The sequence below is a fragment of the Falco peregrinus genome, chromosome 14, assembly GCF_023634155.1.
Source record: "Falco peregrinus isolate bFalPer1 chromosome 14, bFalPer1.pri, whole genome shotgun sequence".
In the NCBI taxonomy this organism is placed as follows: domain Eukaryota; kingdom Metazoa; phylum Chordata; class Aves; order Falconiformes; family Falconidae; genus Falco; species Falco peregrinus.
Genome location: NC_073734.1, coordinates 4,150,297 through 4,177,011, shown reverse-complemented (window position 1 = coordinate 4,177,011; position 26,715 = coordinate 4,150,297). Strand labels below are relative to the sequence as shown.

Here is a 26,715-nt window from a genome sequence, read left to right as displayed (position 1 = left end):
CTCCTTTATTGAAATCCCCTTTTCTCCCATGGAACTGTCTTTCCCGAGAAAACAGCCTCATATTGAGGATGGTCATTCCCTCCACGATAGGAGGAAAAAAATAGCGATGCATACTCTAGCCGCCAGCACTCCTCAGCATGCTTCTGCAGCTCTCTGCTCGGTTTCTAGGGAAATCTTGGAAAGACCAGGCACTTAGTGCAACAACTGCAAACCTGTGTTTCCTTCCCCTGGGATGAGAGGCAGATACCGTGTATGTGCCACGCAGGAGGCCATGCAGACCTCCCTCTGAAAATGTGCCCATTTTGTGCCTCTGCTTAGAAAAGGAGCAAGCACGTGTGTATGTGTTAAAGGAAAAAAATGAAAGCAGAAAAAAAGCCATGATGCTGCAGTGACTTTTTGATGAATTCAAGATTGCGGGTCTTTTGAGAAGCATCTGAACTCGTGGTGTTGCATAGGTGATTTGCTGTTGCTCCTGTCCTCTTTATTGCCTCCGATTTGCACTGTTGTCTGCCTATCTCTCCATCTCTCTCATTCCCATCTGAGTGAATTTGATTATTTTTATTGTATTAATGCTGTTGACAGAGCTGCTTAGATCAAAGTCCCCTCCAGCCATTTCCAGGGAGACTGCTGGGTATCCACCTGCTGTCATACATCCAAGCGGCACCGAGCCCTTGCAGACTGAGACGAACCCAAAGGAAAAATGCCTGCATTACCTTCCCAGCTGTCCCACGCCTTGTGAGGTGAGAGGCAATCTCCACGCAGGCTCACGTGCTGCTGAGCAGGAAGGATGGAAGACAGAAATAAGGAAAGAAGGAATTTTTTACAATGAGGGTAGTAAAGCCCTGGCACAGGCTGCCCAGGGAGGTGGTAGATGCTCCATCCCTGGAAACATTCAAGGTCAGGTTGGATAGGGCTCTGATCAACCTGATATAGTTGGAGATGTCCCTGCTTCTTGCAGGGGGGGTTGGACTAGATGACCTTGAAAGGTCCCTTCCAACCCAAACCATTCTATGAGCAATCCCCGAGCAAACCCCGGGAGCTGGAGGAAAGCAGCTGAGAAACACCCGCGTCTCCCGTCATCCTTCTCCCTGATCTTTATTCATCCAACCTAGCCTTGCGATGCTCATGTCACTCAGGCTCTAGTGCTGTCAGATTGCGTTGTCTCTGCCCAGGAGGCAGCAATCCTCGGGCAGTGAGTGTCTTTGGAGGTGTGGGGAAGGGGACGGAGGGTTTGGAGGCGTGATGGAGTTGCACAGCGTGGTGACCAGGCGCTGCCCGTTTGCGCACATGTTTTCCTGCCTGCGCAGGGCCAGGCAGGGTGCTTTCTCCAGAAGAATCTGGCAACACAGTGGTGTGCACAGGGGGAGTGATACGATCAGAAAGCAGACTTCTCCCTGAGGGAAGGCCGGCTTCCATTCACATTTGCCCATACATCCAGAAAATTAGAATCTGGTGTATTCAGGGAGATTTATTTTCAATTACAGATTAAGGCTGAGACATGAAATAGCACCAGGTTTGAAAGTAGTGCATAAATCCTGCAACAAATCCATGTATCTCAGCTCCATATAATAAGATTTTATTGATTGCTATATTGTATCTGTCAGAGTAAAACTCTCTTAATGCATGCATCAGGATGGAGAAGATAGAAGGCTTGTTGGTAGTAGAATCTGATTCAAGAATCAATGCACTTTGATTAATATGTCGTTAAGAAAGTAAGAGTTATTTAACTTGTTTGATGCACATCTCAAAATGATGACTCATGTCTTTTAAGTTTCTTTCTTTAAGCTGCATTTAAAAAAACAACGTTGCAGCTGGTTTTCACATTGCTAAGTCCTGGTTTATCACCGAATTCTTGCTAGATCCTTTTATGCAAGTCACAACCCTCCCCGGACTTTCATTAACAATAATTCCTATGGCCCCAAAGACTTCCCATATAGCATTAGTGAAGGCTTTAGAAGAAAAGGAGAACAGGGTGGACCTGCTATCTCTTTATTCCTTATGGATGTTCTGGAGTGAAAGAGGGAGCTCCAGGGAAAAAAAAGGGAAAAAGTTCTTAATTTGGAGTAAGACACCATCAGGAGAAATGAGAAACACCCATCAGTTCTGGCAGGCGTTCAGATGCTGCCAAGCTTGGGCAGTCGGCAGCACGCTGTGCATCTGCCTCTGCTTGCTGAACATGCCGTTCTCAGCTCAGGCCTTTCCTCTGCGATCTACAAACTCGGGCACCAAGGATAAGCCTTGGCTTAGCTGGGAGCATCCTACTTAGCACTGCAGGTTGCTGCAGAAATGGGACCTGCTCTTGCTGCAGCTGTGAATCCCAAGGGAAGAAGCCCAGTGACTCTCTCAGACAGGTTTCAGGGATCTCCTGATGTCCATCTGTCCTCTGCAGACTGAGCTCTCCAGTCCCTGGCTGGGTATGGCCGCTGGCACCAGCTGCAGATCCTTGCCATTCCCAGCCACAGCTCTTTGGAGATTTCCAGCCCACCACTTCTGATGGAAGAGGCAAAGCTGCCTGCAGTTTTCCAGCACAGAAAAATCTGGTGTTTGAGGAAACACCCTGGCTAGGTCATCCTTGGCCAGACACAACCCATCCCTCTTCTCAGGCTGGTCCCCAAGGAGAAGGGGCAGGAGAAGTAGCAAGCGACGCACCCCCCGTCCCACCGGCATAGGCTTTTTCCCTGGCACTCGCCTGTCTCCAGAGACTAGCAGGTGTTTCCCTGCCAGGGGAATTGCTTGCATTCGTGGGTGTAGCACTGACACCTGAAACAGAAAATACTTTAGCTTGATCAAGGCAGATTATAAATAGAAATGCATCTGATTAGCATCCTAATCTGCAGGTTTTCTGTTTGTTTGCAGTGTCTTTCCTAGTCGCAAATCCAGTTAATGCAAATTCTAGCTTTAAAGGAACAATTCTTTAATTATAATGTGTTGCAGATGATGTAGTTTGGTAAGCCTGCTGGCTGAAGCATTGTCTTCGTCCAAGGCTGGGCTGAGGGAGCTTCTTTTTGAGTCTGTCATAGCTTAAGCTCATGAGTTGGGCAGGGTGGCAGTGCTCACCTGCTCCCTTTGCTAGCGGCTTAGAACTTGGACCCACATCCCCACAGATGACGTGAAGGGACACCCGAAAAAAATGCCAAGCATACCCCAAACACAGCTCCATGTGCTGCTTTAGGAAGGCTATCCCGTTGGGATATCGCACAGGACAGGAGGAGAGGCTGCAGGCACCTGCTGGGCACCTCTCGGTGAAGCCAAACCAGATGTGTTCTGGGCTCACATTTCCACTCAGCCCTCATTTAAGAAGTAAAAACATAAAGATGGCATGGTGTCCAATATATCAGCTGTGTGTAAAGATTCCTTTATCTTCTCAAAATGTTCCTTATACACACACACTTCTAACACTGTGGAGAGGGAATTTGCTTTTTCTGCTTCCTGCCTCAGTATTTATTCGTTCTTCTTGAGGAGACAATATTGCCGGGTTTACCTGATGGCTGGAAGTCTTAGGGTCATCAGGACACAGCGAAATGAAGCCCTGTGTTTCCTTGACTGCTTGCAAGACTGGTGTTTTCAGCAGTTCAGAGAGTGACTTGGGATTTTTGTAGCTGTAAATGAGAGCGGCTTTTGGCACAGAATTTGTTTACTCTCTGCAAAGCTCTGCTCTAGTTGTATCAAACATCTTGGATGCCAGCCCTTTACTTGTTTGAGAACCTCTGCTACACGACGTCCAATTTTTCAGAGGCACGGAGCAATTGCACCCCAACTGAGAGCCGGTGGGAACAGCAGGCACCTGCATCTCCAAAATCCAGGCTGTTCCCTTCCAGTCCCTGTTTGCTTTTCCCTTTCAAGCTGTGCTACGGCAGCCTGAAGGGAGAGGGGCTCGTTTAGGCTTTGGTCACTGAGAATGATTCTTCCCATCCCATCCCAGGGACTATTGCAAGGAGTCCTGGCTGCAGTTCCAGCTGGGTTATGTTGTAGGGACGTCAAGCTGAGCTCTGCAAGCCTGTCAGAAGATCTAGCAGGAGAACTGCAAGCCAGCAAGTGGGCTAAGAGGGAAAGTGCAGGACTGAGCTCAGGATGTGGTAAAGAAATGGGCTGAACAATCGTCTTTCTCATGGTACTTGGCAGAGCCCGTGGGATCATTGGCAAGGCTTTCTTTCAAGTGGCTACTTACTGCTGTATAAATAGCATGTTTCCTCCAGTGCCAAATTAAATACCCCATAGGGAAAGGTCAGAATCAAATCAGCTGAGTGAGATCCCTGCACAGTCGTGCAGAAGAGAGGACCATGGCATGAAATTGTCCTGAGTACGACTGGAACGGGGCCCCAGGGAATTTCACTGGTCCATGCTCATGGTTTGGGTGCTGTGAAGACTTAAGTGTTTGTTGTGTCTTTACTACCACTGATTGCCCCGTGACCATGAGGCTTTGGAAAGCCTCTTCAGCAGAAAGGATCGGTGCTTCAGAGAGTTGTCTACAGCAGTGACTGATGGGCTGGATTTACTGTAGCCCCGCAGAGAGCATCAGGGTAGGAGAGGTAACGATTAAGACTGAATGTTGAAGCAGTCGCCCAAAATGCAAACAGCATTGAGCTTTGCAGATGCCAGACTGGCAACTCGCTGCTCCAGACAAGAGTTGTGATCTACATACAGACTGTTTGTGCTTCGTTTTTCAGTTCCTTGCCAAGGCAAGCCTGCTTGCTGCCTGGCCTCATCCCGCTCAAGCTGCCGTGCCCAGCTCTTGGGAGGAAGGTTTCACTCTGGCAACCATCTGGCAGGAGCTAAACCTCCTCGTTTGCTCACTCTGAGATTTTGTAGGGCCTTCGCCTTGCAGAGGCTGCGAGGAGTTGGGGCAGAGAGCAGGAGCAGGTCAGTGGGGATGCTCAAACAGTTGCACTGCAGGTTTTGGGTCCTGTGTCCCAGCTGCCACACACACTGTTTGTGTCCTGGTGGGCTGCTTTGCACAGCATCCCACACCGGGAGCTTCCCCTAAAGCAACCCACGGGTGGGAAGGGCTGCCTTGCTTGCCACAGGGGTGCCTGTTCTTCAGGTTTGGGTGATGATGGGGGTTATCTTCAGCCCTGACCTGTCACCAGAGATGCCCAGCTCAAGAGGAAATTTGTTGAAAATAGACCTTCCTTCCGCCTTTGTCTGTCTGTCTTTTTTCCACTTTATTTTGCATCCTCAGCTTTCCCTTCCTCCTTGTTTGCCGGGTTTCCTGTTGCTTGAGGCACTCTGCCGGTGCCCACACAATCTGTTTAGCTTGCTGAACAATTTTTGGTGTTTGATTTACTTAAACCAGCACACAGCGGTGAGCAGAGCAGGATCAGGGAATTGCCATGTTGATTACAGCTCGTAGGACGAGCCAGGAAGCCAGTGGCCCGGTTTCCTTCCTTCCTCAGCACGGGAAAGCGAGGGATCACTTTTAGCAAGCGTGATCCAAGACTGAGCACTGTGAAGTGGTGAGGTTTTTGTTAGGTATTTTATTGGGCTGGTAACAGTGCTTGATGAAGAGCTGAACATCCCTGGCTTTGAGAGGCTCTTTACTTTCCACAAGAGTCATCCCTCTGGATTTCGCTCAAGACAATTGAGAACATATTTACTTACGACTAATGGTAGTATGCTGTAAGCAAAAGTATAGGCTTCTGTATATTTAAGCAAACAATTTAAGGCAGATATCTTTCCTCGTATCCCACCACTGCCTCTCTTAGTCAACAGCCTCCCATCATTATCTCTGCTTTATTTAATAGTTTGTCTCACCGGAGACTGGGACAAGTCACTGCACAGAAAAGAAGAGATACTGCACTCTTTAGCTAAGGTGTAATTGATCCCTCAGCTGTTCTGCAGAGGGCAGAAGCCAAAGCAGAGGGGTTTAGTCTAATGTTTTTATTATCACAATTATTATTTTTAGCTGTGCACGTATGGTTACCACGCTCTTCAGAGTTTCGCCAGCTGAGTGGCAGCTGTGTTCAGCTGGGCTGCCACACCTTGGAGCATTTACTTATTTATTAGTCTTTGAGTTTTCTTTTTCATCTTGTTGTCTGCAGGGATTTCTATAAATATTTAAATGCTAATGTGAAAAAAAACACCACACAAACGTTTTTCATTTTTACTTACCCATTTTCTTTTCTGGCTTGTCCTCTGGGCAAACCCATCTGCAGTAATTCTGGCTGCAGGAGGCAGGGGGGCTCCCTCTGCCCAGCGTACTTGTGTCATATCAGTCACCCATGAGTTCCTGGTAATGATGAGTGAACCTGCAAAGTCTTGGCTGCCTGGCTTGCAGAGACGTTCAAAGGCTTGGCTGGTTTGTCTGCTGTTTTCTGTTAGAGGAGTATGGCACCCTTGGAGCAGGGTGTGCAGCCTGTGGAGTCTTCATCTGCTGCTTGTCCTTCAGGTCTGCGATGTGCTGAAGGGTTGGAGAGGCTCCCAGTCATGCTGAGCTACATGTGCCGAGTGTACCCAGAAATGAGGTACAGCACCGATGCCAAGGGCAGGCAGGACCCAGGATGCTGCCAGACTTTGCCAAGGTCTGAGTTTTCTGTTAATCCATTTGGTCCTGTCCTCTCCTGGCTGGAAGCTGGTGTTCAGGACTTTGTCTGCTGGCTTATGGCATGGAAGGGGGTCTGATGCCAACCTAAGCCAAGGCTGGAGCAGGGACCATATGCAGCAATCCCTGAGGTCCTGAAACTGTAGGATGGAGATGGGCCTCTGTGTTTGCTAGCCAAAACCTGCTGGCCGTTTGTGCATGCTGGGAAACCTGTCTTGCAGGGGGTGGGAGTGGGTTTGGAATTTGGAAGGGATGCAGTGGATGATGCTTTCCAAGCTCCCCTGATGTGTCTGCAGATGAAGCTCAAGCTGCTAGTTCTGTTCATCTCTGGGATTTAGAGCACTGCCAACACCACCGCCAGCCTTAAACCAGCCCTTTGCACCCTTGGGGTGAATCCCGCGTGAAGGCACGGTGCAGCAGGACAAAGTGACACAAGAGGTTAACCTGTCCCTGCCTAAACACCACCTTGCCCTCTCTCCTGTGCTCGGCTGATTGAGCCAGGTCCCCCAGGAGAAAAGTCCTCTTGTGAGCAGAGGCAGGTCTCTGTGGTGCGTGAGCCCACTCATGGCGGTCAGGTTGGGGTGTAGGGCAGAGCATGGAGGGGGGGATTTGCACCCAACACCCTTTGGGGTGGCAAAGGGAATGCGCTGTGCAAGCGAGCCACGAGGGCAGACCTCGGTGCAGCATGGGGTCAGCAGGCATCATCCTGGCTTCTCGCCCTGCTGCCTGAGAGGTACCAGAAACTCAAGGAACCTTTAAAAAACGTGTGTGTGAGGGGAAGGTATCACTGATTTATCAGCCAAGACGAGTGGTAACTGCACTCCTCATCTGTCCAGCAGCAAGTCCCCAACTCCCCCCTTTCCCCTAGCTGGAAGCAGAGATGGGGAGAGTGCAGCTCAGGATTACTGGGTTGAAATCAGACTTTTCTTATCTGCAGCTTTCGCCTCCCAGGTACCTGGAGATGCTGCTAGCATTCCCTGCACCGCTCCATCTCCCACTCCACCAGGGCAGCCACACATCGTGGGGAGGAGTGCCTTATTAGCACAGCTCTTTGTGAGATGCCCTTGAGTGATTTTTTTTTTTTTCCAGGTGTAAATGCCAGGGGAGGCTGTACCAGTGCTTCACATTCTTTCATCTCAGCAGGGTTTTGCCCTTTCTCCCAGCGTGGCTCTGACAGCAGGCTCAGTGCTGCTGCCTGTGGAATACAAACAAACTTCCCCATTACAAAGCATGACAGGAATTCATTCCAGGCTGGAGCGTTTTTTCATTTTTTTCCTCTTGCTGGATGCTCCAGGGGTCTCTGGAGAAGTTTTGACACTGGGAAGTCAGTTGCTTAACCCCCTCTCTCCCAGGAGCAGGCAGCTCACAGCAGACCCGACAGCTCTTGCAGATGGGGAGGACTGCAAAGCAGCTTGAAGCTGCGATGTAATTCTCATCCCCTGACCAAGTCTACATCCCTACATCTCATAGTACCAGCCATTAGGGCAGTTGGAGGGTCTGTTCCCCGCTTGCTGAGCACACAGCGCCTGCCATTAGTGCTAATGGGAGTTAGGCACGCGCACGGAGAGGCAGGGATGCCCCTGAGCTACAAATCTACTTGGCAATTTTATTATGTAAATAAATGGTGCTTGCACATACACCTGCTGCTGCTGCTGCTCGTGGTGATGTTCATGGCAAGATACGTAAACAAACAGCGATTCCGTTCTAATAGATTTATTTCCTTTCTCGTGAGCCATTAAATTACCTCCAGATTTCACACAGGTAGAAATCTGTAACAGTGTCGAAATTTTGCTCTGCCTCAGTGGACAGTGGCCCACAAAGCATGACAGCCACCTATTACTCTCAGATATTGTTTTGTGGGGAGGCATGGGCACAACCGATACCATCCTCGCTGTATCGCTGTCTTTGGCTGTCCATGCTCCCTCCAGGGCACCCACCGCTGCCGGGCAGTTTGAGTGAAGGCAGCAGCAACCCTCCCTGTGTGCGGCTGTGCAGCCCACGTCAGGAGAGCAAGAGGCATCATCCAGACCCCTCAGGGCAGCTCCTGCGTCTGACCAGAGGCTGAAGAGCTCTTCCTTTCCAGGGGGTTGAAGCCAAGCTTGCTGTGGACCTTGAGGGGGCTGTGGGCTGGGGTTTGCTAGGAAACCCATCACTGCCCTGCAAAGCATCGTCAGCAGGGCTCGCCGGGCTCTCAGACCTGCGAGGGGAGCAGGCGGCTCCTCTCCGGGCTGACCTGCCCGCTCGCAACTGCAGGAACATATCTCTGGGCTGTAGCTGCTGAGCCGCCCGCTCTCCTTTCTGCGACTCCCTGGCTCCACTGGAGGGTTTTGGCAGCAAGACAGGTAGCAGATAGGTAGGGCTGCTGCCAGCGAGAGCGTTGAGGTGCTGCACCGGGGCTGGCAGTGCCAGGGTAGCTGCAGGTTTAAGAAGCACAGTGCCAGCACTTCTCCCAGTGGAGAGCTGGTGCCAGGGCTGGGTCGCTGGGAAGGGCTTTTGCACTGCACCCAGGCAGCACCCGAGCAAGCAGGAGCCCTGGAAGTTGCTGGGAGGGGAAATGGTTTCCTCATGAATAATTGGTGCATTATTAATATGCATGTGTTTTTTGAAGAAGTTTCAAACTCTCCCCCTCAGGAGCCTTTGATGCTTTATTAATGATTGCAGCGCACACCAAACCCTCGGTACACCGCAACAGGAGTGGTGCCTTGCAGCAGCCCCCTGCCCCGGCAGAAGCAGCCCGTTTATTTTTCGTCATTGTCTTTTGTGAGCCCAGGGAATGCATTTTGCTGGTCCAAGTGATCAGGTGAAGGTAGATGGACTTGAGTACCCTCAGGGAGCTGCTCCACTGCTGTGACAGGCGCCAGCAGCAGCAGCAAATTGGTCTTTGGGTGTTGGGCCGGTCTCACCATCGTGGTCTGTGCAGGAGGGAAAAGGTGTGCAGAAGTAGAAGTTCAAGATCTCAACTTTATGCCCTGGATCAGGATTAGCAGGAGCTTTCTCAGATCCCCTTGTAACTCAAAAGAGGATCCAAGAACCTGCAGAAAGGATGAGGTCCGGGGGTGGCTTTGGTTAATTTTGATGCCGGGAGGATGTCAGAGGAGCCCAAGGTTTTCCTGCTGCATTTTCCTGCTAAAGCGGTTGGGGATGCAAGACAGCAGTGGGGGAGCAGAGGAGGAGCAGAGCAAGGCTGGGAAAGCAGCCTGGTTTCAGAGAACCTGTGTGCTGGAGTGCTGGGGTGCATGGGAGTGAGTGGGGAGAGGTGACGAGCCTTCGGCCCCCCAGCCAGGTGACCGACGTGAGCCAGGACACGCACTGCTGCACAACTGGCCTCTGCGAAGGAGCCAAAATCCACAATTTCAGAACTGCTAATTACTGTTAATTAGCTACAATTTGTGCCCGTAACCTCTGTTCTTAGCCAAGATGGCTGACAGCAGTGACAAACATTACTCATTTCCATGCAATAAATCAAGCTAAAGTTGCTTCTGTTATTTAGCCTATCATTTAGCATTTCATTAAATAGATATGTACACATACATCATCGTTGCCAAGGCTGTGTCAATCCCCTCCAGGAGCAAGGCTGCCTCTAATCAATCCCAGCAGTGCAGCATGCCGCGGAGAGGCTCCGGATTACCACTGCGCAGGTTAGCATCTTGCTGAGCATCCAGCAGGCGTTGGTAACTCAGCACACCCAACATCCAACCGGAGTTACTAGCAGCAGTGGCGCTGTTGCTCCTAAAGGGAGACGTGGCTTGGCGAGACAAGGTCTCTCTTGGATGGATGAGGTTGGATTCCTGAGCTGGGGGCTGACCTGCAGCTGTCTGCAAGGTCCCTGCCAGAGGAAGCATGCTTTTGCCGGGCTGGTGCTGGCCTTTCCATCAGCTCCAGCGTGGAAAGGGGCTGCGAGTACTAAGCTTGGGCTCAGAGCTGCTCTGTGTCATCCTCGTTGAATCACTTAATCTTCGCATCTCTGATGGAGGGGAGATAACAACAGTTTGTGGGAGCATTGCTGCCACGTGCAATAGCAGCAAGGTTTGTAAGGGTGAAGCGTGGGTGGCAGTGCCCCGCATGTTACGATGTGGTGGCAGTAGAGGTCAAGTAGCAGCGCTGGGGTTGCACTGTGCATTGGAAAAGTCCCTTCCGTGTGCTGCTGGCCACCGCTGAACTGGAGAGCTTGTTTGCTTTCACGGTAGGCAGAAGTAAAGGAGAAGGTGTGGCATTAAATGAGCCTGGAGCTACAAAATGCAACAAAATCCTGGCACTACAGTAAATATTTCTGGGCCCAGCAGCTCTCATAGTGCTGAGGAACCCATGCACCAACACAGAACAGCAGCTGCTGCTCTTTGTGCGGCCACAGCAGCGCTGGGCTCTCCTCTCTGTCGCTGAGCATGGGGGTACTGAGCAGGGCAGAGGTGGGAGCTTTCTGCCTGAGCTCTGCCGATCCATCCCTGCAGTCCAGCCTGGGTGCAGGAGCTTCCCTTCCTGGCACAGGACCTGCATCTGGATCTGGGCTTCTTGGGGTTCAGCCTGCAGCCTGCTTTGGCATGGCATCTTCTTACCACGGTGGCTGTCCCATGCCACGCTCGGGGGACTCTGCCTCTTGCTGCTCCAGGGCTTTCTGGTTGGGCTGCCCCATCCAAGGGGCTAACGGGAGCAGCTCCGATTTGCCCATGCAGCACCATGTGTTCAATGCCCTCGCTCTCCCAGTGCTCCATAAATAAATTCCCCTAGTCCATCCTAGCACACTGTATCAATCTTGTTTAATAGACTGGAAAGCTTATTGCATGGCGGCAGGTCGCAAGGAGTGTCGAGGTGATGGATTGCACCTTCCCGGAGTCGAGCGTTGTTGATATATAATGAAATATTTATGATTTATTCCAGCTAATAAACTGGAGTGAAGTGTGTGATGTATGTGAGCAGATGGGGGATCTATTGATGCAGTTTTCATTGTATGGGGGGAGGGAAAAGTTTATGTCCAGAACGGAGACGTATCGCACAGCCTCCTGTCCCTCTGCCCATCAAGGTGGGCACTTGGCCACAGAGAGGACTAATTCCCACAGACGGCCTTTAGCACTTGCCTTCTAATCGTTTGTCCACCCTGCATCTTACGTGGCTTTTCTCAAGCACAGGAGCCTCTGGCAGTGGGAAGAAACTCTGAGCATCGGGCCTGGGGCTGGGACCTGCGCCAGGAGCTTGTGCTCAGAGGGGTGGGAAGACGGGCAGAGTGGCTGCAGGAGTGACGCTGTCATGCCATGCTCTGCAGCTTCCCGGTCCCACTGTGCCTGCATTACCTACAAATAAATAATTTCCTTCAATTTAGGAGACCAGTGAGACATGGAACTGGCCTGGAAAGAGCACGGAAACTTGAAACTCATGGAAAGACATGAGGCGTCATGGGCACGTGGAGCTTGTTGCTCCAGGGGGCTCCCAAAGCCAAAAACTCGGTGTTCAGACTGGGAAGGAGTATTCCTGCGGTCTGCTGCTGGGCTGCGTGTAACAGCCCACAGTTCACCTGGTCTGCAGCCGTGGAAAGCTGGGCTCCAAGGCAGGAGGACCTGCCTGCCAGCTGTGCGCCACAGCTGCCTTGGAGTGGGCAGGGTGGCCACCAGCAGCCTCGGCTGGGCCCCTGCGAGCTCCTGTGCAGCTGTGCGTGCTGCTGAAACCTGGCCCGGGGGCAAGACTCACTCCAGCAGAGCCCTGCTCGGGCAGAGGGGGTTTGGGCCCCCAGGGTTTTGCTCTGCTCTCCAAACTGGTAAGAGCATCAGGATCGGGGCTCAGGCTCCTCACTGCCTGCCCACACTGTTGGACCGATCCTACCTGGAAAACATCGTCTTAATCCCCAATGTGTGTCTCTTTGCCGGAGGGTGAGCTCTGCCTCAGCCTGGGGCAGGCCAGGAGCATCAACAACCATTCTAGGGAAGTGGGAGACAGGTAAGAGTTAATCCCAGGGTAGAGTGGAGGCACACAGCCTCCTGCCCGCTGCAGTTCCAGCAGCAATTGAGGCCCCTTTGCATCCCTCCCCTGTCCTGCCAGCTGTTCCTGTTTCTGCCTAATTAGCCTCTGGATCATCGTGCTTGGAGATCCTCAGCTGAAAGGCACCAGAGAAGGGCAAAGACTGTTTTTTCTGACTGCTTCCCTGCAAGATTCCCAGGGGTCTGCCAGCTGGGAGCCTGCCAGTCCCCCCAACATGCTCGTTTGGTGAGAGCAGCAATTCTCCAGGTACTGGCAGTGCAGAGGAATGCGGGAGGGTGAGCATCCAGCTCTTCTCTGGAAATGAGGGATCATCATGCCAAGAGAACAGGTGACAGCAGGGGATTCCTCCTGGAGGTTGGTTTGGGTTTGGTTTTTTTTGGGGGGGGGACGGACGGGGGGCGGGAAGCTTACAGGCTCCCAAATGAGCAGGTGTTGAGCGCAGCAGGAGCAGAGTGTCAGCAGTGTCACAGCAGGGACTGTGACCGATCAGAATGCTTTCCTGGGGACCATCCTGCTTCTCAACAAAATAGATTCCCTTTCAAAGGGATGTTTTGCTGTTTCTCGGTATATTCTGTTGTGCAGCGACACCTGGTCTGCAAAAGCACTGTGTAGTTGTGAGCAGGGATGTTCGCAGGCCCTTCAGCTGTGAGGTGCCCTGGGGAGACAGTCATGAGCATCCCAGCTCTCCTGTCCTTCAGGGGCCACGTCCTCAAGCTGGACCAGTTTTGACAACGAAGCAGGGCTGAGGTTTTCGTTGACACCACAGCTGTGCACAATGTGTCTTATAAAGCCTCCCGCATGCTTCCAGCAAAGGGTTTGTGCGCTGTCTGCTGCTATCTTCATCTTTCGCTAGTGCCCCTGTGAAGGCTGGACCTGGTGTGAGCCCAGGCTGCCAGTGCCTGAGCAGAGCCCGGGAAGGACTGCTCTTGAGGCTGGACCCAAGTCCAGGGCACTGGCCTCCATTCCCTGCTGCTTTTCCCCACTGCTGAAGTGCACAAATGCTGCCATGCCGAGCATTACCGGTGCTGGATCTACCCAGTTTCAATCCTGCCCAGCAACACAGCCCGGGAGGTCCTGAGTGAGTCATTCGTATTGCAGCTGCAAACAGCAAAATCCACTCGGTCTGGCACTCCCGGGCCAGGCTCTGTTTGTGGCGTTGGTAACTGCGTGGCTTTGGTTTGCAAACCTTGCAGGACACATGCTCGGGTGCCTGTGCTGTCCTGTGTCCCATCGGCTGGGGCACCAGGGCGAGCCCCTGAGGAAATGCCTAGTGCTTCTCTTTTGCTTTAAACACAAAGGAATAGGTGGATAAGTAATGCAGGGATGGCAAAAAACCTCCCAGAAGGCAGGAAAGGCCATGTGACAATTTGCAAGTCAGTGTGGTGCCGTGTTGCTCTCGTGTCATCTCAGTGTTGCAGTTTTCGGCTCGCAGAGCCGCAGCTGAAGCTGGCATGTCGCAGCGCAGCCGATGCTGTCGTTGCCACAAAGCTGGTGACACATGTTGCCAAACAATCTTTTGTCTCGATGTCCTTCCAGGCATCAGAGTGACACCTGTCCCTCGTGAGCAGGGATGTATTGGCAGCGGCTGTGTCTAGGGTGGGCTCTTCCAGAGGTGCAGCTCCCGGGTGCCACCCTGTCCTCAGCACCGTGGGCAGGGCTGAGGTCTTTGCTTAATGAAGCCCAGTGGGCCAGACCTGTTACGAGGGCAGCACTATCACCGTTCATTGTGGTTTTCCAGCAGGTCCTAAGACATTCCCAGCTCTGCACCAAGACTGGGCTGAAGTCACCATTCCTCATGGTTAACGTGGAAAGTCTCATTTTTTTCCTGTGCACTTCTCCACTTTCAGAGCTTCTCCAAGCTGCTCAGCATTTCCTTTCTCCAGCCAAAGTGTTCTCTTGGTCAATAGTTGTTTGCTCATGACACCTTTGATGTAGAAACGTTGCTGTGTTTGCCAGGAACAAGCTGACCCTTGGGTAAGGGTGCTGGCATAGGAGCTCCAGGCAGGGTTTGCTCCAGTAGCTCGGCTCTTGCAAGCGAAGAGGCTCTTGTTCAGCACGTCTCGTGAAAGTGGCTCAGGATCCCCATTAGTCACCGGGACATCTCTCCACTCTGTGAAGGAGGTGCACAAACTAAAGGCTGTAGTGGCAGAATCACAAGAGCCCTTTTGTCTTTGCAACAAGTATTTTGCAACTTGAAGAACTTCATTGCGGAGATGTCTGGGGTTTCAGTTGGGAAATAGGGTCTCCATTGCAGCGTGGCTGCTGCTTGGGTTCATTTGGGCAAGGCATGCATCTGTGTGCACCTACTCTGCTCCCAGATAACAAGCAATAGGATGAAGAAGCAGCCTCAGGTTGTGCCAAGGCAGGTTTAGATTGGCTATTAAGAAAAATTTCTTCCCTCAAAGGGTGGTCAAGCACTAGAACAGGCTGCCCAGGTATGTGGTGGAGTCACCATCCCTGGAAGTGTTTCAAAAACACGTGGGTGCGGTGCTTAGGGACATGGTTTAATGGTGGGCTGGGCAGTGCTGCATTAACAGTTGGACTTGGTGATCTCAAAGGTCTTTTCCAACCTAAATGATGTTATGATTCTATGATTCCACAGTACGGCGGCCAGTGCCAAGTCACTATCTATAGACAGCCCTTCCCTATAAATAGATCTCACCCAAAAGCCTCATTTTTAAAACAAAGGTAGCCTGGAAAAAGTCTTTTATGGCTTTCACTCAGTGCCTGGTGGTTCATGGCACGGTTCATGCCAGCCTCTGGTCTCTGCAGGCTGAGCCATGGGTCAGCGTGCAGTGGTGCTTACTTGCTGAGTCTGCAGGCTGATGGAGATGTCCATGGCTTGCTTTAAGGTGCTGAATGGGCAGCCCCTGGCAGCTTGATGGCCTGGCCACATCCTCCTCTCGCTGTTCGGAGCCATGCCGCTCAGGCCAGTCTGCTGCCTAGTACATATATATATATATATATATATATATACGTATACAACAGGCCAGGCTGGACAGGGCTTTGAGCAGCCTGGTCTAGTGGCAGGTGTCCCTGCCTGTGACAGAGGGGTTGGATGACCTTTAAGGTCCCTTCCAACCCAAACCGTTCTATGATTCTATGATTTTTTATAAATATACATATATATATATACACATATATATACATATATATATATACGTATATAAAAAATAAAATTGCCTGAAACTCCAGCAAAGTGCAGCCCACCCCCAGCTCGCCCAGCGCAGGAGCCTGTTCAGTATGCAGCTCAGCAGAGCCTTTAACATTTCGCAGAACAGATGCCCACTGAGCATCTTGAAACAAATCCAAAGGTAGCGGTGATGGCTGCTGTCAGGGAAACAATAATCCCATGGCCTCGGCAGCATCAGCTGCGCCGCAGCACCGACGCTGAGCCACGTGCAATGGAGGCTTCTGCCGCTGGCTGCTTTGTCTGATGAAAGGAGCCCGGCTGGAGGTGGCCCGGGCAAGCAGAGGTGGAGATGTGGTGTCAGAGACCATAATCTTCTCGTCAGCCAAAATCCCCGTCCCCGCGCAGCTGGCTGTGAGGAAGGAAATACTGATTCTGGCTTGGTGCTGCGGGAAGTGTTTGAGCACAGGCATGGCTGTGTTGTTGTGTGCTGCCGGGGCGATTCCTGTGCCGGAGGGAGCAGGAAGGGGTTTGGGAGCGAGGGTGGAGAGGTGGTGGGGTGCAATTGGGGTTCACCTTTCCCAAAGTGAGGTGGTCTTACTCTGCAAGCTCACATCGGTCCTCCTGACAGCAGAGTAGGGGCGCAGCTCCAGAGCAGCACGGGCAGGAGGCTGGTGTAGCAGAAGGAGGCGGCGTGTCTTTGGGGTGGCTGGGGTATCTTTGGGGTGGCTGGGGTATCTTCCAGCTGGCTGGGGTATCTTTGGGGTGGCTGGGGTCCTCTCCAGCCGCACGTCTCTGGCCTCTGGCCAGGCTGGGCGCATGGGAGCCCTGGCGTGAGGCATGAGAGGAGAGATGGGCGGGTGATAGATAGCAAGGGCAGTTGTTCCCATCTCACACAAGAGGAGATGGTGGTTCAGGAGCAGCATCACGCAGGTACTGAACCCACAGTTTGATGAACCACTCCACAGCATCCTTCCTGTCCCTGTGCTGTGGCACTGAGCGCTCCCTGGGAGCCATGGACATGGCCAACAGGAAAGGAGTGTCAGCAGAAGTGTGGTTTGGAAGGTGGTGCCATCTCATGGGGGAGAGCTCCGTTCACCACTTAGAAATGCCCCCCCAGCACCTCCGTTGCCCCTGCCTGCTGGGGAGCAGGTACCTGCACTGGCAAAGCGCTCAGAGCTGCTGGGCAAGGGGCACTGTGGTCTGCAGCCTGCTGGCGGGGCAGCCTGTGTAACGGAGCAGAAAAAGCTGGGACAGCCAGGGGATGGAGCGCAGCGCCAGCAGCAGGGCTGTGTGCAGGGGCTGGGTGGGCTCATGCACAAGGACACACGTTGGGAGTCCAGGGGAGATGGGTGCAACCCTTGCCACGAGCCCTTGGTGCAGTGCCGGGTTTGGAAATGATGCTCTTAGCACTGTTTAATGGCAGCATGTGGGGGAGAGTCATTAAGCAAACGACAGCATCCTTTTAACTAGTCTCACTGGCCCAGGAAATCCCCGCTGGCCTGGGAGGCAGCGAGCGCTTTGCTGTGCTGGATGTGCCGGCGCACACGCTGTCTTGATGTGCTCGGCTGGTAGCAGATGGCGCGGGGCAGAGGGTAATGTGGCTGTCCTCGGCGGACGGCAGTCCCCCGGAGCGTGCTCTGTCCTGTCAGCCTGGGAAGTGACAGCAAGACCCTGACGCTCGGCTTACAGGAGAGAGGAGACAGAAAGAAAGAGACAGGGGGAAATTACAGAGCTGGTCCCAGAAGCTCACAATAGTCACAATAATAATGCTAACCACCCGCCGTGCCACGCTGCTGATGGGGCTGGAGGGATCCGTGTGAGAAGCAGCGACAGTGTGGGGGGCACAGGGATGGAAAGTGAGTGGCGAGGAGGGGGTTTCCCCTCCTTCTTCATGCCCAGTCCTGTCTGTCTTCTTCCTCCTGTCCCTGGCTGTGTGGGGAACATCTGGGAGGGCAGCAGCCTGGGGAGCATCTCCTTCAAAAAGCTCATTTTGGAGCTGACAGTGCCACTTTGAGTGTGAGGCAGGTGTGAGCAGACCCTGCCCGTGCTCCTGCCAGAGCCGGGAGGGCAGGGGACGGCCACGCAGGGATGCAGGCAGTGGCCGTGCAGGGATGTTGGCACGGGCGAGCCCTCAGCCAGCTGAGCCAGCCCGGTGCAGCGCCCAGCCTAACAACCCCGCTCCAGTGCAGCGCCTGCATCACCTCGGCGCAGCTTGCAGGGCTGGGGCGGGTGCTCCGCATGGCACTGTGCGCTCGAGCTGCTGCCAGCTCAGGTGTCTTGTTATGGTCCGGATGTGCCCTGAAATCCCTCTGCCACCAGTAAAGCACAGAGTCTTCCCTCCCCGGCAGTGGGATCTGAGGCCGGGCAACGCTGGGGCTTGTGTGTCCCACTCTGCCTGAGCCCCGTGCGTGGGGGGGTGGGGGCGGGGCAGAGACGGGACCCTGGTGACAGGCTCTGCCCTGGCAGTTTGCTTTGCAAACAGGCTCTGGAGAAATCACCATGGCTGCCACGTCCCCAGCAGACTCAAGAGCACGGCACGCCGGGTGTGAATTCAGTCCTTGCTCGTTGTAAGCAGAGATAAGGGGAATGAGTTGTCTGGACAGGCACAGAGCCTTTCAGCTTTCACATCAGGAGACCTTGGTGCAGAGAAATCTCCTGCCCCCACCCAGATCTGCCTCATGGTCCCAACTGTCCCTTGGACCTGTCCCTGGGACTGTTCTCTCATTGCAGAGCAGAGGAAAATGCAAATGTGGCAGCTTTCATGTGCTTAGGTCCTGAAGAGCAACATGAGATCTGTGTGTCATTGAACCAGGTCTGAATTCCCTCTCCTCTCCCTGTCTTCTCTGCATGAATAAGCAGCTCCTGATCTCCCTGCCGAAAGCTCATGGCTCTCCGGTCCCCAGCGCCACGTTTTAATTAATGTTCACTCTCTGGTCCTGTGTCAGTCACACATGCTACAGTGATACTGAGCGCAGGAGGTAGTTTATCACAGCGGTCGTGAATTCCTTCCAACCCCGAGCAGCCAAACACCCAGAGAGCCCGAGTTTAAAACTCTCCCACAACTTTTAAAATATTCCAGACAGCCTTCAACATCCACAGGAGTGCCAGGAGGCAGGCAGGCAAGTACAGGAACAATTAATCATTCCCTGGCTGAATTGAGCAAGATGAGCTGCTCAGGACTGCGGCATGTGCCAGCTGAGCAGGGACACAGCTCTTTTGGGGAGCAGCCCAAATTCAGAACTGATTCCGATGTTTCGTTGCTCTGACACCGTAAATCTCTGGGCGCTCGCTGCCTTTGCACACACCGCGTGCAAACTCCGCGGCGTGCCAGATGTGAGCTGGAAAGGGGCTGTTGTTAAGCTGCGTAGCCGACAGACGCGTCCTGCGGTACCTGGGCTGTGAAGCGTGCTGGGAGGGCTGCAAAGCAGCGCTGAGGGGGCCCAAAGGAGCACCAAGAAGGAGGGGAGTGCGGTGGAGCTCAGCGATGTGCATGGTGGGGTGTGCCTACCTCTGCTGGCGTGACACTGTGAGTCCCTGGGAGGAGAGGGGACCTCATCTCTGAAGGAGAGGATGGGGGTCCACATGGTCCTTGGCAGCAGGGAGGCTTTTCCTTGGGCCACCCAAGGAAGTTCCCAGGTCTCAGACGGGTGCCAGAGCCCTCGGAGCCCTCTTGGTGTGCTCCTTACACAGCTTTCCCCCTCACCAGAGGTTTAGCAGGTCCTCCTGGCCCTGCGGGCTCCCGGCCACAGGGATGCTGGGGTCCACGACCCCCAGCCGTCCTCATTCCCCATATTCTGCACATGTGGCTGGACCGGGGGCAAGGCAAGCACAGGGGGAGCTCCTGCAGACCCAGCAGTGCCGGCTCACCCTGCTTTGTTGGAAGCTGCTTTTTCCCCGCTGCCAATCTCCGTGTCATCTCCGTGTTTGAGCTTTCCAGCCAGCAGTGAAATGAGGTCTGCGAGTGAAGCCGCAGCGGGGAGCGGGCCGGGTGTGTGGACACAATGGCAGCGCGTATCATTAAGGAGAGGATGGAGACTGACACGCAGGGGAGAGCTAAGGGCCCCCCTGGTGCTGCCATCAAGGCTCTGAAATGGAAATGCGAGGTCCCCAGCCCCCCCTTGCCCACCGGTTGGCAAAGGCTCTATTAGCAGGATGTGAGTAATCATCTTAAGTAGCTATCAAAGTGCACCAGCTTGTTAAGCATTTAGCCAGGTTGTGCTGACATGACCTCTCTCCTCAATCTTCCCAGCCTCAGCACGAGCAGCTAATTACCGGATCACACCTGCCACACGCCTTCTTCCCCCGCAGATAGGACAGGTCAGATCCAACGTGTTGCTTAGGTCGGTCTCCTCTTCCCAACATCACCCCCCACCTTTTATTATTAGTGGTAGCCATGCAGGGGTGGGGGAAAGGCCCCTTCACAAGCAGCTGGCCGTCCCCAGCGCAAGGGCGGCTCCAGGGGGTGGCAGGGGCTGGTGGCTGCGATCAGGGCACTCACGGCACCGGAGCTGCCAGGAAAGACCCACCACAGCTCTTGCAGGCTGCTGGCTGCGGGTGTCTCATCACTGGCACAGGCAAGCGGGTGGGAGGAAGAGGAGGCTGGGGACTATGTGATGGGGACCCTCAGCAGCATTGATGATGGCAGAGGTCTAGGAAGTGTCACATCCTACGGGGAAGGGACAACCAAGATCTTTGTGATGTGCTGATTGCCAGGAAGACGAGGAAGGGGCTGAGCTGGAGACTGCTTGTCTTGTGGCCCATGTTGAGAGCGTGCTGGGGAACATCTCCACCTGTAGCGATGGCTCCCATTTTCATTGTTTCCATATTAAAGGACTTCTGGGTACACAGCCTTATTCTTCCCTTTCCTTCCACAGAAAAGCAAGGGCTCCTTCCCCTCGGTGTGACCCCAGGAGCAGGCTGTCCTGTGGGGAAAGCTGACACCCCATCCCTGGCGGTCTCTGCAGAGATGTTCGTGATATTTGCACTAAGTGCAGCTGTCCCCACAGGCCAGTACAGGGAGCTGGGCTCAGCGCCTGCCCAGGGCATCACCAGTGTCACATCCACAGGTCAGGAAAGGCAGAGGAGAAGCAAGGGGATGGCTTCTGATTGAGCTTGTTTTGCTTTTCAGGAGACACAGCAGCATACAAAGACAGCGTTTACTGGATCAAGGGCCGCACCTCGGTAGACATCATCAAAAACGGGGGCTTCAAAATCAGTGCTCTGGAGGTGGAGCGTCATCTGCTCGCGCACCCACACATAACAGGTATGCTGCTGGTCCCTGGTCCCCGTGCCAGGCTGTGCCAAGAAGGGATGGCACATGGGAGCCTGGCTCTGGGCTCAGACCTGGCTCGGGGTGCAGACGCGGGGCTGCCCGGGGGCTCATGCCTGGAGGCTTTTTCCCAGCCTTCCCCGTAGGGAGGCTGGGTCTGAGCAAAGAGCAGGCTGCATTTAAAGCCTGCTGTTACTTGTCTCCCAGGGCTGAAGTCATGAAGCCTGTGGCCGGATGCTGAGTCAGCAGCAGCTCTCACCTCTCATTTCCAAAATCTCATCTGATTTTGGAAGTGAGACCGTAATTAATTCTCTCCTGCCCTTGTGCATGACCCTGTGTGAAGGGACAGAAGTGGCGTCCCCGGCTCTACACCGCTCTCTACATCATATTGCTCCCTGTTGACTCTAAATTGTTCAAACACCATGGGGCTTCCTGCCTTTTCCCTGGAGAGAAGCACTGTTCTTGGAAATTGTGTCAGCACAGAAGTCCCCGGTGTTTTCCTGTACTAATATCCCATGGCGTCTTCCTCCACACACGGCTCTTCCCTGCACACCGCTGCCGCAGGCACCTGCCAGCAGTGCTGGACCCCTCTTCTACCCCACCCCTGACCCCAGAAATTGCTCTGCTTTCTCAGCCTGAGTCTTCTGCTCTCTCTGCAGATGTAGCTGTGATCGGGCCGCCGGACATGGTCTGGGGTCAGCGGGTCAGTGCTGTTGTGCAGCTGCGCAAGGGTGAGATGCTCTCTGTGAAGGACCTGAAAGTCTGGGCTAGGTAAGGTGCCATGGGGCAGTGCATGGTGAGCAGCACGGCACAGGGAAAGCGGGCTCAAAGCCTGCAGCATCCTCATTAGGGACATGTCAGAGGAGGGGTGAAGAGGTGGCCGGCAATGACATAGTGCCTCAGGCTCTGAGGATGGAGAAAAGACCACAGCTCCAACCTGGAGGTCACCGAGCATGTGAGATAATGGAAATAAATGGGCCTCTCACCCCAAAAGTGCCTTTGATAAATGACCTGTGTGGTGCGGCCAAGTGGCTCTTGCCCCACAGCCCCGAGCCCAGCTGCCTGCAGAAAAGCACAGAGTGAGCACCAGGACAAGGGAAGCTTCATGTTATCTCAGCAACAAGAACGTTTGCTCAGCTTTTCCCGGTGCTGCTGCAATCGCTCCTTGCTTGCCTTCCTCTCCACTGGAAGCCAGTCCAGCCCAGTGCCCAGTTAACCCCAGAGACCTCTCCCATGGGATTTGGAGAGGGAGGGAGACACCAGAGCTCACAGACCTTGCTTGGAGTCATCGCAATACTGATGAGCATGGCGCAAAGCAGCCACCTGCCATCCTGCAACATTTTGGCATGAAAACCCACACCTCCTTGTTTAAATCAGAGTGCGGCCAGTGCTGGGGTTTCAGGCATCAGCCATGGGAGCGTAAGCAGGCGGGAGCCAGGAAGCAGAATCACCGCGTTTATCGCTAATATTTCATTAGCAAAATATTTAATAGCAGATTCTTTCTTTTCCTGGTAACTCCCTCCTTCAGGCTGCGGATATTTTTGGCGAGGCTGGCGCTATTTTGTAAGCGGCAGGAGCACTTGTTTCATCAGGGTCTGTGCAGCAGCCAATTAAAGATTTCCCCTGGATTTGCAAAAATCACAGTTGGGGGACTGCGATTTAGCAAATGCAAGGAAGATGCTAGCTGGCCGGCTGCTGCTCTGATTAAACAGTTACGTAGTGGGGGAAGAGAAGCAAACAAAGAAATGAATTGCACATGGGTGGCTGCTGGGGCAGAGGGGCCAAGACCCTGCCAGGGTGTCCCTTGGCACCTCAGCACTGCGCACACACATTAACCCTCTGGCTGCTGGTCATAGAATGACAGAATGGTTTGGGTTGGAAGGGACCCTAAAGCCCCCCCAGTTCCACCCCACCACCACGGGCAGGGACACCTGCCATAGCCCAGGTTGCCCCCAGCCCCGTCCAGCCTGGCCTGGGACACTGCCAGGGATGGGGCACCCACAGCTGCTCCGGGCAGCCTGGGCCAGCGCCTCGCTGCCCTCACGGGGAAGAATTTCTTCCTCGTGTCTCATCTAAATCCACCCTCTTCCAGCTCAAAGCCACCCCCCTTGTCCTGTCACCACAGGCCCTTGTACAAAGCCCCTCCCCAGGTTTCCTGGCGGCCCCTGTAGGTGCTGGAAGCTGCTCTAAGGTCTCCCCGGAGCCTCCTCTTCCCCGGGCTGAACCAGCCCAGCTCTCCCAGCCCGTCTCCAGGGGAGCGGTGCTCCAGCCCTCGGATCATCTTCGTGGCCTCCCCTGGGCTCGCTCCAGCAGCTCCATGTCCTTCTGATGTTGGGGGCCCCAGAGCTGGATGCAGCCCTGCAGGGGGGGCCTCACCGGAATGGAGCAGAGGGTGAGAATCCCCCCCTCAACCTCAACCCGCTCACCCCGCTACTTGGGGTGCAGCCCAGGGCACAGTTGGCTTTCGGGGCTGTGAGTGCACAGGGACACCAGACTCACCTGGGGCTCCTGCTCCGCCTAGGGCAGCCCACAGCCACCAGCAGCTTTTGCTTGATTTTACTGATGTTCTGGTGCAAGCCGAGATACCCCTTCTCAGCCAGGCTGAGCCTGTCCTGGTTGGTACGGGGTCTGGTGCTCCGGGGTTCTCCATCCAGGGCCCTCCATGGCCTCAGCACAGAGCAGGAGCGATGGAGAGCTGGGAAGGGAGATCGTCACCATGCTGTGTGGTGACTGCTCATCCCTAAGCCTCCTGGCAGGGACGTCGGTGACCCCAGCAGATCCTTTTATCTACCATCATGGCTGCACTTTATGGGTCACCCGAGTGTTGCTCTGGGGGTCCCTGATGCAGGGCAGGGGGCTACGCTCAGCCAGCCATGTGCTCCACTGCCTGCCCCCCTCCCAGGATGTTCCCCCTTGTCCTTGCACGTCTCTTCCCATCGCCGTCCCCAGCTCAGTGGGCAGACACGGTGCTGTTCTGCCTGTGCAGAGCAAGAGTGAGAGCCCTTGAAACAAAAGCCCCCAGAAAGTCGGAGGGGCTGACTGCCCACCCAGGGTCCTCCGGGGCTGCTTCTCCCTGCCCAGCGCCGGCTCCAGGCACTGCTCCAGCTCCCTCCGCTTGCCTCTCTCCCTCTCACCCTGTCTCTCCCCTTTATTTTTTATGTCACTTACATTCGTTTGGCCCTTTTTCTCGCGCTCCCTGGCAGGAGACACATGTCCCTCTTCAGAGTGATTCATTTTGCAGCTTTCGCCTCCAGTCGTGCTTCCCAGCGACAGGCGCCATCCCGAGTTAGAGGCATCCATATGGCAGGGGGGTGCTGGTGGCGGGTGGGAGGAGGAGGGCCGGGCGATGGTTGAAGGGCTCAGCAGACTTGGCATCTCGCATTAGAGTCAGTGCCAGGACACTGCTGGAGCTGGGCACGGCCCCAGGTTGGTGACACACAGGCAGCAGAAGGCAGGAGAGCCCCCCCTCTGCACTCTGCAAATGGCAGGGGGATGGTGCTCAGCACTCAGACTCCCTCCCGCAGCGGGAAGACCCCCCGGTGGGCCGGAGCGCATGGCCACGAGTCACTGGCAAGTCACCGGCACGCACTTAGCCAGGTGGGCAACCCGTGGTGCCTGCCCTTGGGGACTGGCACCAGGAACACACCGGGGTGCAGCATCCATCGTGCCACCGCGCTGCTTTCCCATGCTGTCTCTATCGTGGAGGATCAGTGAGTCTGCACTGGGGGCTCTGCCACCAGCTGACCTGCCGAAGGCTCTCCGTGCCTCCTCCCGAGGGGCAGCTGGGTGTTTTGGGGTGCGTTGTGCTCTGCGAGTGCTCTAGGTGCTGCATGGCAGGGCTGGCTCCCAAAGGGCGGCCAAGGGTGACGCAGCGCAGGCAGTGTCCTCCGCGGCGGGGGCCGAGCGCGGCAGGTGGAGCTGGGTACCAGGTGCAGGGTCCCTCACCAGCCCAAAACACAGCAAGTGATGAGCCAGGTCCAGGGTGCAGCCGGGGAAGCACAGGCAGGAGGAGAACAGGGCCAGAGATGAGCTATGGAGGGGGGGGGGCGGGGGGGGAGGGGGCAAAGTCCTCCCAGGAGGGGCAAGGACAGGGCTAGAGATGAGCTCTGCACCTCCGAGGGGTCCCCTCCCGGGACCAGCTGCTGGCGACACAGCTCCCCCCTGGAGACAGGCTGGGAGCAAACACCGCACAGCACAGCTCAGCGGGGACTGGGAGCTCAGAGCTGAGCCTGAATGGGCTCCTGGGGGTGTGTGGGTGGGGGGTCCCCGGTGGGGCCGCTTGGGGCTGATGGGGCCACAGGTGCTCCCAGGACAGCTCACCCGGCAGAGGGGCTGCTCTCTAGCCCCCACCTGCAGCACAGCAACGCGTGACTGGTGTAAAGTCAGCCCTGCTGCTCTCTCAGGGTCTGTGTTGAGCCCTTAGGAAAGAGCCAGAGTATGGCCACTATTTGCCCAAAGCCACTCACCTGTGGCCCCGCTGCCTGGAGAACTGGGGTGGCTCCGTTGCTGCAGGATGCAGGGTCCTGGAGCAAACCCCCAGGTCTGGTGGCATTTGAGGGGGCTCAGGATGAGCTGGAAGTGCTGGTCTTGGTCAGCCGTAACAGACTGCGCTTCTGCGTTGCAGGGAGACCATGGCACCGTACACCATCCCAACCGAGCTGATCGTGGTGGAGGAGATCCCACGCAATCAGATGGGAAAAGTCAACAAGAAGGAGCTTCTGCAGCGCTTTTACCCAGCCTAGTGCACGGCATCGGGCAGGACTGGGAGCCCGGGGCGCTTGGTCCTCCGCCGCATCCGTTCCCCCTCTACAACAGCGCTGAGGAGGTGCCAGCAGTGATTAACAGTGGCAGGTCTGGGCTTACTGCAGGCTGCTCCACAAATAAAGTCCAGTGAAAGTAGGATTCAACCCATGTGGTCTCTTTGGCTGAAGTGAGCCAGAGCTGCAGGGCCACCTTTCTTGTGCAAGAGCCCTTTGCAGGGGGCTCAGAGCAGCCCTGGGTCTAGAAGGGAGAGTGGGATGAATGCTGGGGGGTCCCGGGCCAGGACTGCCACCCGTGCCAGTGCTGGCAGTGAGCACTTGCTGGCCAAAGTTGCTCTATTTAGCCCCCATGGAGGTGGTGGGAGGCAGGTGAAAAGCAGACACCACAGACACCCCTGCATCCACCCCGAGCTGGTCCCGGCCGCAGCTGCTGGGGCAGATGAGCCCGGCGGGCCCTCGGTGGGTCTCAGCCCCATGATGCCAAGCCGGTGGAGCTGCTCTGCCTGGGTGGGAAGGGCTGTCCGGGCACCCTGGCTTCCCCACCTTGCCTTCATCCGCCTCTGGATGCTCGTCCTCGTTATAGCTCTACCTCAGGCCACGTGCAACTCATCGCCAGATGAAATTACTCTTTAGATTAAACTGTCTTCAGCCAGCTGCGGTGACGCCTGGTAATTTTGCATCCTCTCTGCCCTTTCTCATGGACTGAGCAACTTTCCTGATAGTCTGGTTTACAGGGGAGGAGAGCCTGAGAGGGCGAGTGGATCCTCTCACTGGTGGGATCCTGCTCTTCATGGGATGCCCCGTTACCTGCTGTGAATCGTTAGCATCCACCTCCCTGCTCCACCAGGCCCTGCCTCCCATTTCCCAGCAGAAGTGAAGAAGTAAAGAATAAATGTAAAAATCGAATACTGGCTTACGGTTACCAGCCCAGCACGTCTCCCCCAGCCAGGCGCTCCCGTGCCAGCCCGTGCCCGGCGCAGACCGATGGCAGGGGCAGTGACACCACCGGCACAGAGCCCCGCTGCCCTGGCCGGTGCTGAGGAGCGCT

General features: G+C 54.9%; 1 protein-coding gene across 3 annotated transcripts in view; it reads left to right on the top strand.

The window, feature by feature from the left end:
* Positions 1-25,814, top strand: part of ACSF3 (acyl-CoA synthetase family member 3) — a 66,224-nt gene extending 40,410 nt beyond the window's left edge. For all 3 annotated transcript variants that reach the window (XM_055818691.1, XM_055818692.1, XM_055818693.1), the window contains exons 8-10: positions 20,767-20,901; positions 21,567-21,678; positions 25,532-25,814. In XM_055818691.1, the coding sequence (XP_055674666.1) occupies positions 20,767-20,901; positions 21,567-21,678; positions 25,532-25,649 (365 nt within the window). In that variant the 3' untranslated portion in view covers positions 25,650-25,814. The remainder of the gene's footprint in view (positions 1-20,766; positions 20,902-21,566; positions 21,679-25,531) is intronic.
* Positions 25,815-26,715: the final 901 nt, after the last annotated feature.